General features: G+C 46.4%; 1 protein-coding gene across 1 annotated transcript in view; it reads right to left on the bottom strand.

Annotated features, from left to right (window-relative positions):
* Positions 1 to 7,682, bottom strand: part of SLCO5A1 (solute carrier organic anion transporter family member 5A1) — a 76,006-nt gene extending 68,324 nt beyond the window's left edge. The window contains exons 1-2 of the mRNA XM_032678237.1: positions 7,638 to 7,682; positions 6,494 to 7,415 (exon numbers count right to left, since the gene is read on the bottom strand). Coding sequence (XP_032534128.1) covers positions 6,494 to 7,415; positions 7,638 to 7,682 — 967 coding nt within the window. The remainder of the gene's footprint in view (positions 1 to 6,493; positions 7,416 to 7,637) is intronic.
* Positions 7,683 to 15,113: the final 7,431 nt, after the last annotated feature.

Here is a 15,113-nt window from a genome sequence, read left to right as displayed (position 1 = left end):
ACAGTCGAAACAGAAGCCGATGTATTTTTGAATGATGGTAGAGAGAAATCCAGTCCCTTCTCTTTTCACTGAATAAGCACTTTCACAGCAATTAAGTCCTCCCAGGTGAGGTGGCCACCGAATGAAAGTTAAGGAAAAATGGATGAAACACAAAGCATCTCTAATCCACCTGCAATAGGAGTAGTTACAGTGACTCTTTAGAAAACAGTCAGGGAAAGCAGACAGCTAAAGTTTCCAGCCCCCCAGGTAATCAGACACTAGATCCCAAGCCTTCAGTTCCCGACAGAAGGTACAAACAAGCTGTTACTTAAAGGCCACTTTCATGTCTAGGATTCCAAGCTGCTCTGGGACCACAGCAGGTGGAGACACCTGTCTGCCCAAAACAACCCCTGCAGCAGAGCTCAACAGAGAAGGGAGCTGCTCTCCAAGAAAACACTATTCCCAAGCTCAAGCAGGTGAAAAGGGCACTGTCAGCCTCAGAAACAAAATGCTAACCATTTTGACAAATGCTAAGCAAGGAAAACAACTGAGTTTTAGAACCCCGAATCCAACCCAGTTTTTGTCCTTTAATATAAAAGGAAAGAGACAATCAAGGAAGTGTGTGCCTAAGTCTCTTCTCGCTCCTAAGAAAGGCGAAGTGCATTTTGCTAGTTACTGCAAGTGATGCTTTTGTCAATACAGCTGCTTGTGAACAATGCCAGAGCTCATGGCAAGGACACAACAGGAGAGATGCAGAAAGCACCCTTAAGGGACACAACAATGGCAGAACAAGTGAAGGTGTATCACTCACGACATTAAATCCCACAGGCAGAAAACTTCAGAGCTATGGCTGCCCCCACCCCTGACATACCCATTGTATGTAGACACTGCTTGCATCGACAAAAAAAAAAACCAACATTTTCTCTAAATGCTCTAGAAAATTATATCTAGGATTAGAGTATGAAAAAAATATCAGTCCACCCATGGAGTAGGAAACAAAAGTGGAGAAGAAAATTAAAATTTATCTTTCTATTTCCTCAGCTATAAGTAAGGGTAATAAAACTGCAGTGCTACTTGAAGTAATTACTAGGAACCATGCCTGCTGCCTGATCAGCATTTAACAAAAGATTCTACAGAAGGCCAGGGAAGCACAATACCGTATCTTCTGAGTGCTAAATCATCTCTGTGAGAAAGCACTATAATTCATATGCACAAACAGACCTGCAGTCACTTCACCTGCATCCCAAGATGCTCTCTACATCCAGCCGAGTACACTGAGGTCAGCCTCATGCTAGTGCTACCCAGCTGAATGTGCAAACAAAATAAGCATGTGTTTGTACAAAAAAAAAGACTGCTGATGGGTCAAGTCTCAGTGTTAGCTTCTGGGTAAACTAAAATCCTGTATTTGAGAAATAAGCTCAGTATGCTTCCTCTTTGCAAGGAAAATAGAGCAAGTAATAAAAAATATTGGTGAACATGCCCTTTTGCTTCAATTTTTGATTCATAAAATTCTGCCTCCTCACAGGCATGCTGTAAAAATAAATGCACTATTTCTGTAGGGTTTACCAAATATAGGGATCAATGCTGAGAAAGCCCCCTAGGAAACTAGCCCTTTTGGATATCAGGAAGCGGGAAGCATATTCCATGTGAACCACAAGTGGTCATAGGCTGAATGGTAAGAATAAAATGAAACGCTGATCAGCTGTTTCACTGCTTCTAGATGGTCCCTCCTGCTCAGCTATAAAGTTGATCCTGTCTTGGAAAACCTCGGTGATCTTGTAGCATCCATACAGACGACCTGATGCACTCTGCAGGCTCCAGTTCCTGTCCTCCGATGACATCCATAACCCCAGAAGTGGCCAGACCAAAACAAATCAATCAAAGTAGCATAAAAATCCAGTTTCCTGTGCCAACATCCAAGCAATGGCACGTTACAGAGATCCAGTTTGTTAGGCAGATGGACTCTGCCCTGGGACCCAGAAGGCAGAGGTGGTAGGTTTCTGATTGAGTATGTGAAGCTATTCCTCCTGCCCTCTCCTTCCAAGTGGGATGTGGATATAGCGGTAGATTTCACCAGAAATACAACAAATAAACTCACCATACATACATACATATATATATGTATGTGTATATATATATAAAGGCTTTGGGGAAGTTTGTAAAAGATATGAGAGGTACGCAGAGCATCCATCTGTAAAACACTGGTAAGAAGGTGTTTCACAAACAGAATATAGTCACAGTGAAACGGTTCACCTAATACTAGAAACAGCAACCAACAAATGATCCCCATGAAAACAAAGCAGAAGTCTAAAATATGTTTGAAACTAGTCTAAATATTTAGACTAGTGGAAAAAACCTTAGGAAATTATTTTACTTTCCTGGCTCTCAAGCCATTATCTGTACCAAGCCCATTTGCACAGGTTTATCCAGTTTTTCATTCATTCTCTCATAAAGCCTTTATCTCTGTATTTTGGAATTACAGTTTGTCACCAAAACTATGGGCAGTCTGTATGAAATTAAACTGATTTAGACACCTTTCTCATATCATATCCTAACCAGCATATAGTATCCTGAAAACAGAAATAAAACATCCTTAGTACAATGACTAATTCATCCACTACTCATTTTGGGGGGGTACTGATGAAAGCCATTCCTGAATATTTTCATTAATGCAATATTTCTGTAAAACCTAATATTGCCTTTCTATGTATGAATTTTTGAGGTAAATTCCTTTTTTATTACAATATCCACTTTCAAAAGAAGAAAAACATTTAAAAATTATTCCAGCAATGTAATGCCACTAGTAAAACTTCTAAGTGCCACACAATATTAAGGAACCGCTTTTAAAAATCCAGTAAACTCACATTCATGACAAATTACTGGATCCTTACAAAAACCACACAGTGTTCAGAAAAAATAGTCTGTGCTTAAAGTGGTAAAATTTTACGAGAAACAGAAACACCTTCAAGAGTACAAAACAAAACTCATGAAGTCCAATTCAACTACAAATTGAACTGCAATTAATTTAATTGAATAAATAATTAAAAGAAGAAACCGCACACATCAGGCCCTGACAACAGATATGCCACAGTACAGCTGTTTACAGAAAGGAGAGACTTTGGAGAAGACAAAGACCACTTAGTGACTGCCCAGTTTTTACATAAAGTGTGTAACTTCCCTTTTGGATTATCTGTGATTAAGGGAACCAGTTCTTATATTTCCTAGGCACCTGTTACAATCACGATTTGTTTCCAAGCCTGATGTCATACATTTTCTCAAAGTTAGCATCCGGGCACCAAAGTACCATCAGGTTTAAGGGGCAGGAGAACCTGGAGGTGGCAGTGCCTTCACAAGGAAGAAACATCCCACGGAAGACCTCACACGTTGCTATGCAGGCAGCCCAAATCATATCCCTGCTTGGCACCTTTGTCCTACTAAAAACGACATAGCACCTTGTAAACTGGCACCATGCCACTCTGACAGATGGACTTAAGTGTAGGCAGCCAAGAGACTACATATAAGCATCAAATATGTTTTTTGAGAGCAGGACTTCCAGCCAGGAATGTTAAAACAGCTGTCCACATTGAGCTGGCATGCCTACACTTAAGAGGATATGCTATTGCCACTCAAGCCCTGAGCAGGATTAACTTGGAAAATAAATAAGATAGCTTCCACAGCCACATAAGGTGAGTTTTTGCAGAATCAGGATTAGTGATACTCAGGGGGGCTTTACTGACCTACTATTAGTGGGCACAGTTGCACAGTCAAAAAGCTTCTCGTTTCTGCAGCTTGGAGAAACATTTATCTGGTGCATGCTTATAGATAAATATATATATTTATTTTTCTTTGGAAGAAAATTTAGAATGCAATACCAGCATGATTATGAACAAACATGTTAGTGACCTTCTGTTTTGTGTTAGAGGATGCTTTTTTTATGAATTGTCCTCACTCAGACACTTGTATCCATGTGAATAGGATCTGTTTCACTGGTTTTCTTCTCTTTTCAAAATTTCAACTCCCAACGGCCCATGCCAAGACTTTTTGTTAGCTCATGCCTACATGCACATATACATTTTACATTTTGACATCACTTGCATAGTCTATCCCAGTAATAAAATCATACTGCCTGGAGAAACAGGCATTGCATAACACAGGATGTGAGGTGGCTGGCCTGCAGAGCCATGCCCTGTCCACCTCTATCCCATTCCTGCAGCTGGCTGGTCTGTACACTGCCCACAAATCCCTCTCCTCTAGGACACAAAACATTCCAAACCACTGAGAAGTTCCAACAAAAACAGGTTTGCTCACATCTATGTGCCAAACAAACAACATGCTCTTTTTCCTTTTCCCCCACAAACTCAGATTTTACTCCTGCCCCTCAAAAAGTCACTGGCCTAAGTCTGAAGTGAGGAAAATATTCAAACATTAACAAGTTAAAGGTTTCCTCAGAATTCCACACTATTTAAAAAAGATAATACCAAGATTTCCAACAGCAGGCAACATTCCTTCTAGCCATGAGTAGCTTAAAGACTGAAAGGAGGTGATGATACATTTCTACTCAATGTTTAAACATGCTTTGTGTTCATTTTAATTCTCCCTGTGGTCACAATCAAATCACAGCCATAAATTTTCCATGTACGCTGTAGCTGAGTGTAGTCATCTTTACTCTTCTGAATCACTAAAAATGAACTTCAACTCTACAAGGATACTCCCAGTATAGATCAAAGCTGCCTTCAGTGCCTGGCGGGTACAGGGTCATATACAGTCTACCAACAGCTGCTGGTGTCTTTTACCTTTGTTAACTTTAAGGCTGATCTTTGCTGCAACTAAAACTTACCTGAGTCACTTCACTATGATTTCCTGTGCTAGAAGCATGTTAGTGGTAGCTATCGTTTTTCCTGCACAGTGAGAATTTCCCTCCACTGACCTTGCTTCCCCCTCTGGTGAAGACTTCCTTCTCTCACACCCTTCACCTCTTTTACCCTTCATTCCCCACCTGCAGCCTTTCCATCTCCTTTCTTTTCCCATGTTTTTGAGGACTGTGTGAAATCACCTACTTGCAAGTTTCAGCCGCCTCTCTGCTGTTCCAAATAACAATTACTAATCTCAGTAAGGAGATGCTTTGCTTTTTCATACTGCCAATAAAGCTGCTAGGTTAATCTAAATTTCCATACCACTTAACCTTCCTCAGAGGGGACGAGAGAGGGAAAACACTTTGTCAAATACTTCATCAGGCAGATCAGCAATGCTGTAAATACCTCTCCCTCCTTCCGAAAACCAGCAGTGCCTCAGGCTTTCTCAAGGCACTGCACAGACTGTGCATGGCTTTAAAACAGTTCAGGGAATAGTCAAATTGCCAAAGAATAGGTCATAAGGAATAAAAATACTGATCTGGATCACTAACGTTTGCTTAATAAAGTAGTTACACACACACAGCCCAAGAGTACTACTTTCATGCATGTCTACTTTACATGGAATTACTATCTCCAAGGCTCTTGTAAAGCCAAAGTAAACTGAACTGCAAATGGTAATGCTGAGCATCCAAAACCCCTTGGCAGCTCTCTCACCCCATAAGTGCCTCTCTTTGTTTGAAAACAATTTGAAGGGGTACATGATTCTTATAGAATTAGTACCTTACAGAATCTTACAGATTCTTCATCATCATCATGTAAGATACTAATGCAAAGTCAAAGAGCAGCCAATCTTATTACATATTACTCAAACTAACAAAAACGTATGGTGTTCACTATCGTGGTCAAACACCAATAAAGTTTAGTAGCCAGTTATCTGAGATACCCCTTCCTCCCACCAGGGAAGACTATCAGGTAGACCTGTCTGTACCTGCCGAAAGCCATGAGAATAAAATGTACCAGACTGGACTCTTACTTTGTTGTGCCCCTTGAGCTCCCCCATCTGAGCTTTTAACCCTGAAGGTTTTACTTGGTGGTTTATCAATGGGTTTTTAACTCTTTCTGAGATGCCAGATGATGTATCAATGCCAGTCAAAATTCATTGCTAGTTAAAGACAAATGAATGCTGGAAAAGTAAAACGAAGTATGCCAAGAATCTCTCAAAGTGCTTTTTGAACATTAACATTATAGAGACTCTAGGCTAAAGGCATTAAACAAAATGCAGAAATATACAGCTTTCGTGTTAGCTAAAAAAGTCGAAGGAGCACGGCAAATTTTAACACTTCTTTCTGAAAAAATCCCCGTCTAACACCAAGTGCTGAAAAGCATTAGAGAAGCTCTCTGCTGTCCCATCCCCCGTGCTGGAGGGTGTGAGCACAGCTGCTTTTACGCACACTGCATTAGCTTCACCCGTTACTAACTGTTCACCAGTCCACAAAACATTTTCAAATAGGAAAGCATGGCAATTTTACTTCAAAAGTTCACTTCAGAAGGAAAGCTTAGCACAGACGTTCCGCAGGACCAGGGCAGAAGTACCGGCAACTGGTCCGTCAGAAAGATCTGGGGTTCAGCATTCGAAGCACCCTAGTACTTAGATGCCTTACCTAGGTAAAGCGAGGCGTTTTCTTTCTTGACATTGTCATCTAAGTAGGTTGGTCCCAAGGTATAGATGGGTGTCGAGCCCATGCCAATGAGGATTTGGGCACAAATGAATAAAGCTACATAGAGAGAGTGGTCATTTCCACCAGAGTCCTTGAAACAGGCCGGCGAGTCCCACTGCTCTTTGGCGGTGCCATTGCCAGCCACGCACAAGCCCTCGTTACTGACGGAGGAGTTCAGTTCCTGGATCTGGTACGGCGGAGAGATGAAGTGAGGTAAGGAGAAGAGCGAAGCCCCCAGGGCGATGAAAAGCCCCCCTACGGCCAGCCAGAGCGGCCTCCGCCCGCGCCCCCCGAAGTAGCTGATGAAGACCACCACCACCAGGCTCCCGATGTCGAAGCAGCTGACTAGCAGCCCCGACTCCGAGCTCTTGAGGCTGTATCTCCGCTCGATGGTGGTGATAACGCTGCTCAGGTAGCCGGAGACCATGAGGGACTGGATGAAGGTCAGGAAGCACATGCACACCAGGAAGAAGCGAGAGTCCGCCAGCACTGCCCGCAGGCACTCTCTGCCCGGGGGGCCCGCCAGCAGCAGCGCCGGCGGCGGCGGCAGCAGCAGCAGCCGAGGGGCCGGGGACACCCCTCGGCCGGGCGCCGCCGGCTGGCCAAGCTCCGTCCCTCGGGGGAAGCTCCCGCTGCCGGCGCCGGGCGGCTGGGCAGCCCCGGCCACGGCTGCGGCGCCCCCGCCCCGCTTGGCCTCGGGAGCCGGTCCCGCCGCGGGGCCCGGGCCGCCGCCGCCGCCCCCCCCGGCCACCAGGGGGAGCCGAGCGCGGGCAGACTGCGGCACCGCGGCGCCTCCGCCCGGCCCCCCGCCGCCGGCCGCTCCGCCCCGGGGCGCCGCTGCGCCGGGGTCCCCGCCGAGGCCATGCTGGGTCCGGCGGCGGCCTCACAGGAGCCCGGCCGGCTCCATCGCCGCCGTGCGTCGAGCGCGCTGAGGGGCCCGGCGGGCGCGCAGCATAGCGAGGAGGGGAGGAGGCAGGGGAGGGGGGTGGCCCTAGCCGCGGCCGCCAGCCGGCCCGCCGCACGTGTCAGCCGAAGTCCTTTGTGGCTCCATCCACCCTCAGTCTCGCTCGAGGGGCCGCCCGCCCGCCGGGGCGCCCGCGCTGCCGGCGGCTCCCGCTCCCAGCCGCCGCATGCCAGAGCCGCCGGGCTCAGCAGCCGCCCGCCGGGGCCCCGCGGACAGCCAGCCCGCCGCGGGGCAGCGCCGCCCGCTCCGCCGCCCGCATCCTCCGCTTTCCTCGCCGCCGACGCTGGTGACAGAGGTCCGGGGGATTGCTGCCGATCTGCGGGGTGGAGAGCAAGCACTGGAGGTCAACGGCGCCGGCCCCAGCGATCCCGTCCCTCCCCGCCTCCCCGGCCTCTGCCCGCTCGACCCCGCGGTCTGCGCTGAGCTCCTGGGAGCGCCCGTCGTCCCCGTCCCCGCGGGGGTGGGTCACGGCAGCGCCCCGGGAACCGCGCGTCCTTGGGGACGGCACATGGATTTACATAAGAGCTGGGGCGGCCTCGGCCAGAGCGCGACCCTTTTATTTGGCGCCGGATGCGACAGCCAAAGGTCGCCGTGCCAAGCCTTTTATTTTCCAGCCTAAAAATAAATGCACTGAAATAAATACTCAGCTACAACTCGGCGGCCCGGGGAGCGGCGGCGGGCGGAGGGAAGGGTAACAAAGCTGGAGCCGGGCAGCGGCGGCGGGCACCCCGAGAGCCGGCACCCCGGCACCGACCCCGCCGCCCCAGCTGGCGCGGTTGCCACCCGGGACCGCCGAGCGCAGAGCAGTGCCCAGACATCCCTACCCCGGCAGCGGAACACGCCTTTTGCCTCCTTTGTCCGCTTTTGTCTCCCCGCCGCCGCCTGCTCGTTGCGGCCGCGCGGAGGGGCGGGCGGGGGAAGCAGCGGCACCCGGGCAACCGCGCCCCGGCGGCGGATCCCTTCCCACCCGCAGCGGGTGGGCAGCGGGCGGGCAGCGGAGCCGGCGGGGCGCTCCGGGATCCTTCCTCCCGGCCGCCGCGAAAGAGAACGACGGGGCTACTCACCGAGCGTGCGGCACGGGGGCGGGGGGGCGGCCAGCCCGGGCCCTGCGCCCCCGCCCCGCCTGTCACCCAACGCCGGGTCCCCCCGGGCCGCCTCCGCCTCTCGGCCGGCGCGGCGGAGCGCAGGCGCGCCCGCGGCAGCGCCGGCCCGGGCGATACCGCCGGGTGCTCCCGTGCCCTCCGACCTCCCCCGGCCCCCGCGCAGGGAGCGACCCCGGACCCCTCGCGCCGTGCACCGACAGGGTAGAGCGGCGGCCCGCAGTAACCGGGCTACAACCCCTCGCCAGAGTCTCCGGAGCCCTGGCGGGAGGGTGAGCCCGGCGGCGGCACCCGCTTTGGGGGGGCTGCCCGGTCGGTGCCTTTGCTCAACCGTGGAGCTGCCGAGTGCTTGCAACTCGGCGCCCGTGGTTGAGAAAGTCCTTGGAGCACCACGGTTGGCAGCTCCGGGCGGTGTTTAGGATGCTTAGGATGGTGGTGCATCGCTTTGTGTAACAGGCAATGAAATATTCGGAAGACAGGACCTCAGTTACAGCGTCTGCTGAAAAGTGAGAAGAAAGAACTAAGGGATGATTTTTTTAAATTTTTATTTTAAGAAAAATAGATAGCCGGACCACTCGATGATCCTTTTTGTCCGGGGTCTTGTGTCCAATGTAAACCATCTGCAAAAGTGGGAAGCACACGTGAAAACTGGGAAAAGTAGTTTGGAGTTTCCTCCTCATATAATTTCCTCCTAATCCCCTGCTCTCGGTTTGTGGAGTGTCTTGAATTGCACTGGTTTGTTTTCCTCTGAAGTCCATTTTTTAAAGCCCTAGTACTAAGATAAGTCTAGATAATCCTGCAAATTATTATATTTGTTGTGGCTTGATAGAGGGTGAACTATTGAGGTATTCCTCTTTTTACCCGAAGTTTTTCCATAAAATAATACCAAGGAATACACCAAAGAAGTATAATATTCTACACATTTCTGAATAACTAGTGCTTTTCTGGCAGGGTAGAGGATTTAACTTTGATTTGTTTCTACTCCTTAAAAAAAGTGTTTAAGACTTACCACATTTGTTTACTTATTTATAGTCTTGATCAATAAGATGGTCTTATAGGATACCATTTTCAAATTTTATTAAGCTACTATCAAGAAGTATTTTAATAACACTTTGTACTTGCTTGTAACTCAAACAGCTCAAACTCAACACAGCCAAAACAATAAGGTTTTTTTCCTTTGGTTTTCAACCACATTTCTCCTGTTGATAATGTGCCCCAAGTTTAGTGCTTGTCTAGGCCTGTAGTTTTTGTATTTTCTTCAATTCAGTTAGGTTTTCAAGGATTCTTGAAAAACTTTTTCTCAGTGATTCTTTCTTTCTACATAAGGTCCTTAACACAATTTCTTCTATTTCATCATCCCACGGCTTGTTGTTACTGGAGCTCCTCTCTCCTTCTTCTTCCACTGTCAGTCCCCCATGGCCACAGCTTCCTTCACTGCAGCTCTGGCACTCACCTCAGTGCTCAGTAAGCTGAATAAACTCACTGAGGCAGCAGAAAACCAATCCAAGGAAAAAAAAAAAAAAAAAAAAAAAAAACCAACCGAAAACCGAAAAACATGTTTTGCCAGTTTTATGAGCTGATTCACTTCACCAAGGATGTGAGCACAAGAACTTGGAAAAAAAAATAAAGGGAAAAAGAGAGAGGAGGTCCACAGGGAAGGAGGAAGAGAGGATAACCCATTTCAACAAGGACAAGCTTTTAATTCAACTTAGTCATCTCACTGAGCCATCCCTAAGAACATACGTGTAATTCACCTGGTAGGCAGTATCCCATTAAACTTCATTAACTCCATTGCACTTGAACTAGTACATGAACCAGTAACTGCAGTTTGTAAGTCTAATGGATCACGTGTATGGCACCTGACTGCTAGGTTCAACCCTTGGTTCACAACAACCCCATGCAGCACTACAGGCCTGGGCCAGAGTGGCTGGAAAGCCACCTGACAGAAAAGGACCTGGGGGTGCTGGTTGACAGCCAGAAAAACATGAGTGGGCAGTGTGCCCACATGGCCAAGAAGGCCAGTGGCATCCTGGCTTGTATCAGGAATAGTGTGGCTAGCAGGACCAGGGTGCTGATCATCCCCCTGTATTCAACACTGGTGAGTCTGCACCTCGAGTACTGTGTCTGCTTCGGGGCCCGTCACTACGAGAAAAACATTGAGGTGCTGGAGCATGTCCAGAGGACAACAGATCTAGTGAAGGGCGTGGAGCACAAGTCTTATGAGAAGCAGCTGAGGGAGCTGGCAGTGTTCAGCCTGGAAAAAAAGGAGGCTTAGGGGAGACCTTATCACTCTCTACAACTACCTGAAAGGAGGCTGTAGCCAGGTGGGGGTGGGTCTCTTCTCCCGAGTAACAAGTGATAGGATAAGAGGAAATGGCCTCAAGTTGCACAAGGGGAGGTTTAGACTGGATATTATGAAAAATTGCTTCGCCAGAAGGATTGTCAAGCATTGGAATAGACTGCTCAGGGAAGTGGTGGAGTCACCATTCCTGGAGGGATTTAAAAGACGTGTAGATGTGGCCTTTTGGGACATGGTTTCATGGTGGACTTGGCAGTGCTGGGTTAACAGTTGGACTTGATGATCTTAAAGGTCTTTTCCAACCTCAACAATTCTATGATTCTGATTCTATGATTTTTACATCAGTTTTGGAATCTTTTCCTATGACAAGGATTCCTAACCATTGTTGTATAAAATCAACAACAATTTTCATGAGATTGCAGAATAACCATAGATACACCAAAGCGTTCTCCAATCCCCTGGGAAAATATAAGAGCACAGCATTCCCAGCCTTCACAACATTTGCAAACACTACAGCCTGTAAACAGGCACAATTTCTATTCTTTCCACAGTGGCAAACCTGTCAAGAGATAAAATTATTCTTAGGACTACATGAAGATGTTTGTTTTGGGAAATTACTCCAGCTGACTACAGCTTCTAAAATGCTTGACTTCCCTGCTTACTTTTGGATCTGAATAACAGGTTAGCCAAGCAAAGAGAGTATTTGTAGTCTGCAGTTGGTATGAGCATCCTGCCCCTTATTTATTACTCTCTTCACTTAACAAGTTGATTACAGAAGGTGCAACAATGGTACTCAAGTTTGCAATAAAATACAAATATGTATAAGACTTACTATGCAAACCTTCTGCTTTTAAATTTTCACCATAGTGAATTTAAAGTACATGGTATCCCTCAAGCACGAAGCAGTCAATTGGTGTTGCAAACCAGTCTGTTTATGGCTACAACTGCAAAAGAACGTAATTCCCAATTTGCCAGATTAAGGACAAGGGCTGACATCCTATTTTTGATTTATCTGTTAGTGAAAGACATAAAGTCAGGACTAGTGAAATCAGGCCCTCCATCTTAAGAGTTCCTAAGTTCTTGGCTGACAACCTCCTTCCCTCATGGGCTGCCTCTGCTGCAGTGGTGAGCTCTCGCACAGCCCTCTTGGCTGCTGTTCTTTGAGGGACACAGCCTCCTGGCAGAGAAATGGTAACCATTAGCAGAGGGGAAGAGCAGGACCTTAACTCACAGCTTGGTCTCATGAGCTGATCAGTTTCGGAAGAGAAGGTAATAGAGCTACCAAGGTGCCATCTTTTTTAAGGTCACGCTTTAGTTGGTGATAGTTTTGAGGCTTTACGTGTCCTTGCTAGTTCAGGGAGCTGGTGATGTCCAGTGAGGTACCTCAGCCCAGTCTATTTCAGGCCACAGAGGAAAGAGCTCAGCTGAAGGGTGGCATGAGTTTATAGCTCTGCTTTCCCTTCAGTTTTTCACATTTCTAGCCAGGTTTTCCACTTGATGAAATGTCACGAATGCAATAAATTGACACCCTTGTCTTCCTTCCCATTTTCCCTCATGCTGCTGCCGTTTTTGGGCAACATCTGCTCTTCATTCCCAGCCCAGTATTAATAAAGCAGTAAGCAAAACAGGATGTGCATTAGGAGGCTAATGGGCTTTAGGTTCTCCTGGAGTGTGAGCACTGGGAAGCATAAAGCGAAAGGACAAGAAGTATCACTCCCCAGGGACCCTCACCAAGCTAGTGTCCTAATGAACTCCCAAGGGCAGCTCACTGCTGGGAGAGAACAGCTTATTATTTTTATTTGAGATGTCAGAGAGAGCACTTATAACAGCAAATCCTAAACTAAAGAGCTCATTTAGTAAAAGAAATGAGCTTAACCACAGCCAGATACTGTTGAGCTATATCCACCTTAACATTTGTAGGTCTCCAGGAAAGAGCTAGCTACCTACACGTTCATGAATGAAATAAAGGAACTTTATATGCCAGGGAGGTACAAAGTAATAGAGGAAAAGGAAAGGAAGCAAAGAGAAAGACAGTGTTAGAAATAATGGTTAAATTTAGGGGTGAGAGCTATCAGTATTAAAATTGTACATGTCAGAGAAGAAAGGACTGCCTTTCCTCACTGAGGTCACATTATTCTACAGTCTTCCCTCTGCCATGTGCTCCCGTCCAGGGAGCAGATCCATGATCCACAGTGGGGCCAGGGTAGTGGCAGCCGTGGGTTCAGTTGGCTGCCACCAGACACAGAGAGGTAGTGAATGGGGCTTGCATCAGTCAGAAGCAACAAGTGATAAGGACACCTGCAAAGGGTAGGGCAGAGAAGGCTTCTGACATTCTATGCTCATTGCAGAGCTGAATCCAGCACCATGCCTATAAACATGAGCTCCCCTCTGGGTACCTAGTAGTAAGATAAAGCCCATGCCACCTATATTTGTCATAGTGGTGGTTCTATAGGGCTTACTGTTTCATTTTAGAAGATGCCAAGTCTCAGGAGGTAAGTTACAGTGAATCTACTTTAGATAATTTTAACAGTTGTGTTCAAAATTAGACTTTCCTTCGCAAGCAAAAGCCCAATGCCTAAGTGTGTCTAAAAAAGCTAGGCAAGCATCTAAAAAGTGGAACTGACTCTCAGTTATTTATGTCTGTCTCCTATGCAAGTACACACAGAAAGCCTCTAATTTTGAAAAAGAAACTGAAGTGTAAAAAGTTTCACTTTTTATACATAAGGAGTGTAAAGAATAAAAATTTAAACAAAACTGAAGAAGATAAAGCATAAAAGACACAAGGAGAAGCTAAAACAGGTTTTCTTTTTATACATACCAGTAACCTCTGGAGATCATATTGATAAATGCTAAGTGACAAAATAGGAGGCAAGGACAGGAAGAGGCTCTAATTCCCAAACTTGCAACACATCAGACTGTGCTAGGAATTTGTCTAGTGGGCCAGAAGTAAGAGGGATGATGCAGGAAGCTTTCAGAGTCAGCACAGGACCTTCATATGGGCTGAGGTTTGAGGAAAGCAGTGAGGGCTTCCTCCAGAGGCAGAGAGGAGCCAGCCCTTTCCTCCACTCTGGAGCCAGCCAGGCTGGAACCCCTCACTCAAGCACCACAGGCTCTGGGCAGCTTTGAGCAACCACTCATTCTGCAGCTCGGTGCTCTAAGTGCTGTACTCTAGCCCCAAGCAAGAAATATCTAAAGGCAGATAATTCATCAGCTAATCATCAAAGATATCTCTTTTTCTGAGTTATTTACAAGCAAGACATACCAGATTATTAAACACCAGGATACTTTGTTAGGAATGTATACAGGGCTGTGGTAGCCTAGCAGCAATAAGATGAGATATGGTATATGCAAAGACATATTTAATGCCTGTAATTGCTTCATAAGACCTATACCTCTGGTTTTAAGCCTTTTTTTTTCCTACTGCTACAGAAGTATCAGGCAATAAGGAGACATAAGATACTCACATAGTTTACATGGTAGAGGAAGAAGGGAGTTGTACTGTGCCTTTCTATGTAATTTCATTCTTTAAGTTCACATTTTTTCCCCAAAAGTTCTAGTTCCTCTACTACATCCTGCTTTTAAAATGATATAAACATTCATCCAAAATTGTGAAAGCATCGTTTGAACACAGGATCAAAGCCATGAACAAAGACTAAACCAGATTTCCTTCTCACTCTCATTCACAGAGGTCTCATTTCTCAGCATCTGCTGCTTTATTTCAGTGTCACCTTTCAGCAGCCTTTTGGCAAGGATTCTGTATTTATGTATAAGCTAATGCATTTATGTTTGGCTAATATATGCATTATGACATTAACCATCCTTAAACATTATTCTTCTCTCTAAACTTATATGCCTCTATATGTAATAGTTTTAAATGTGAAGTGACAAAGTCAAAATACTTTGAAATAACTATCTGAATCTGTTTGAATTCTTTGCCCATAGGCAAATTCAAAATTCCGTATTAAAATAGAACATTTGCTCATTGTTCTTTCCCCCCACCTGATCATTAGTTTCTCTTTGGGAAAACGCACTGGCAAAATCACAAGATATCAGTGCCACAATAGAAGATACATGGAAAAAAGCCACTGAGTAAAAATATCCTCCCTGAAAGTCAGTACACAGGAACGTAAATACATCTGGGAACTCCTGGGTCATCATCCCCAGAGCTCAGTTAGCAGGACACAGTAGGCTTTTAGTCTG

This window comes from Chiroxiphia lanceolata, chromosome 1 (genome assembly GCF_009829145.1).
Source record: "Chiroxiphia lanceolata isolate bChiLan1 chromosome 1, bChiLan1.pri, whole genome shotgun sequence".
NCBI classification, from domain to species: Eukaryota; Metazoa; Chordata; class Aves; order Passeriformes; family Pipridae; genus Chiroxiphia; species Chiroxiphia lanceolata.
This window is presented reverse-complemented; position numbering and strand designations above follow the sequence as displayed.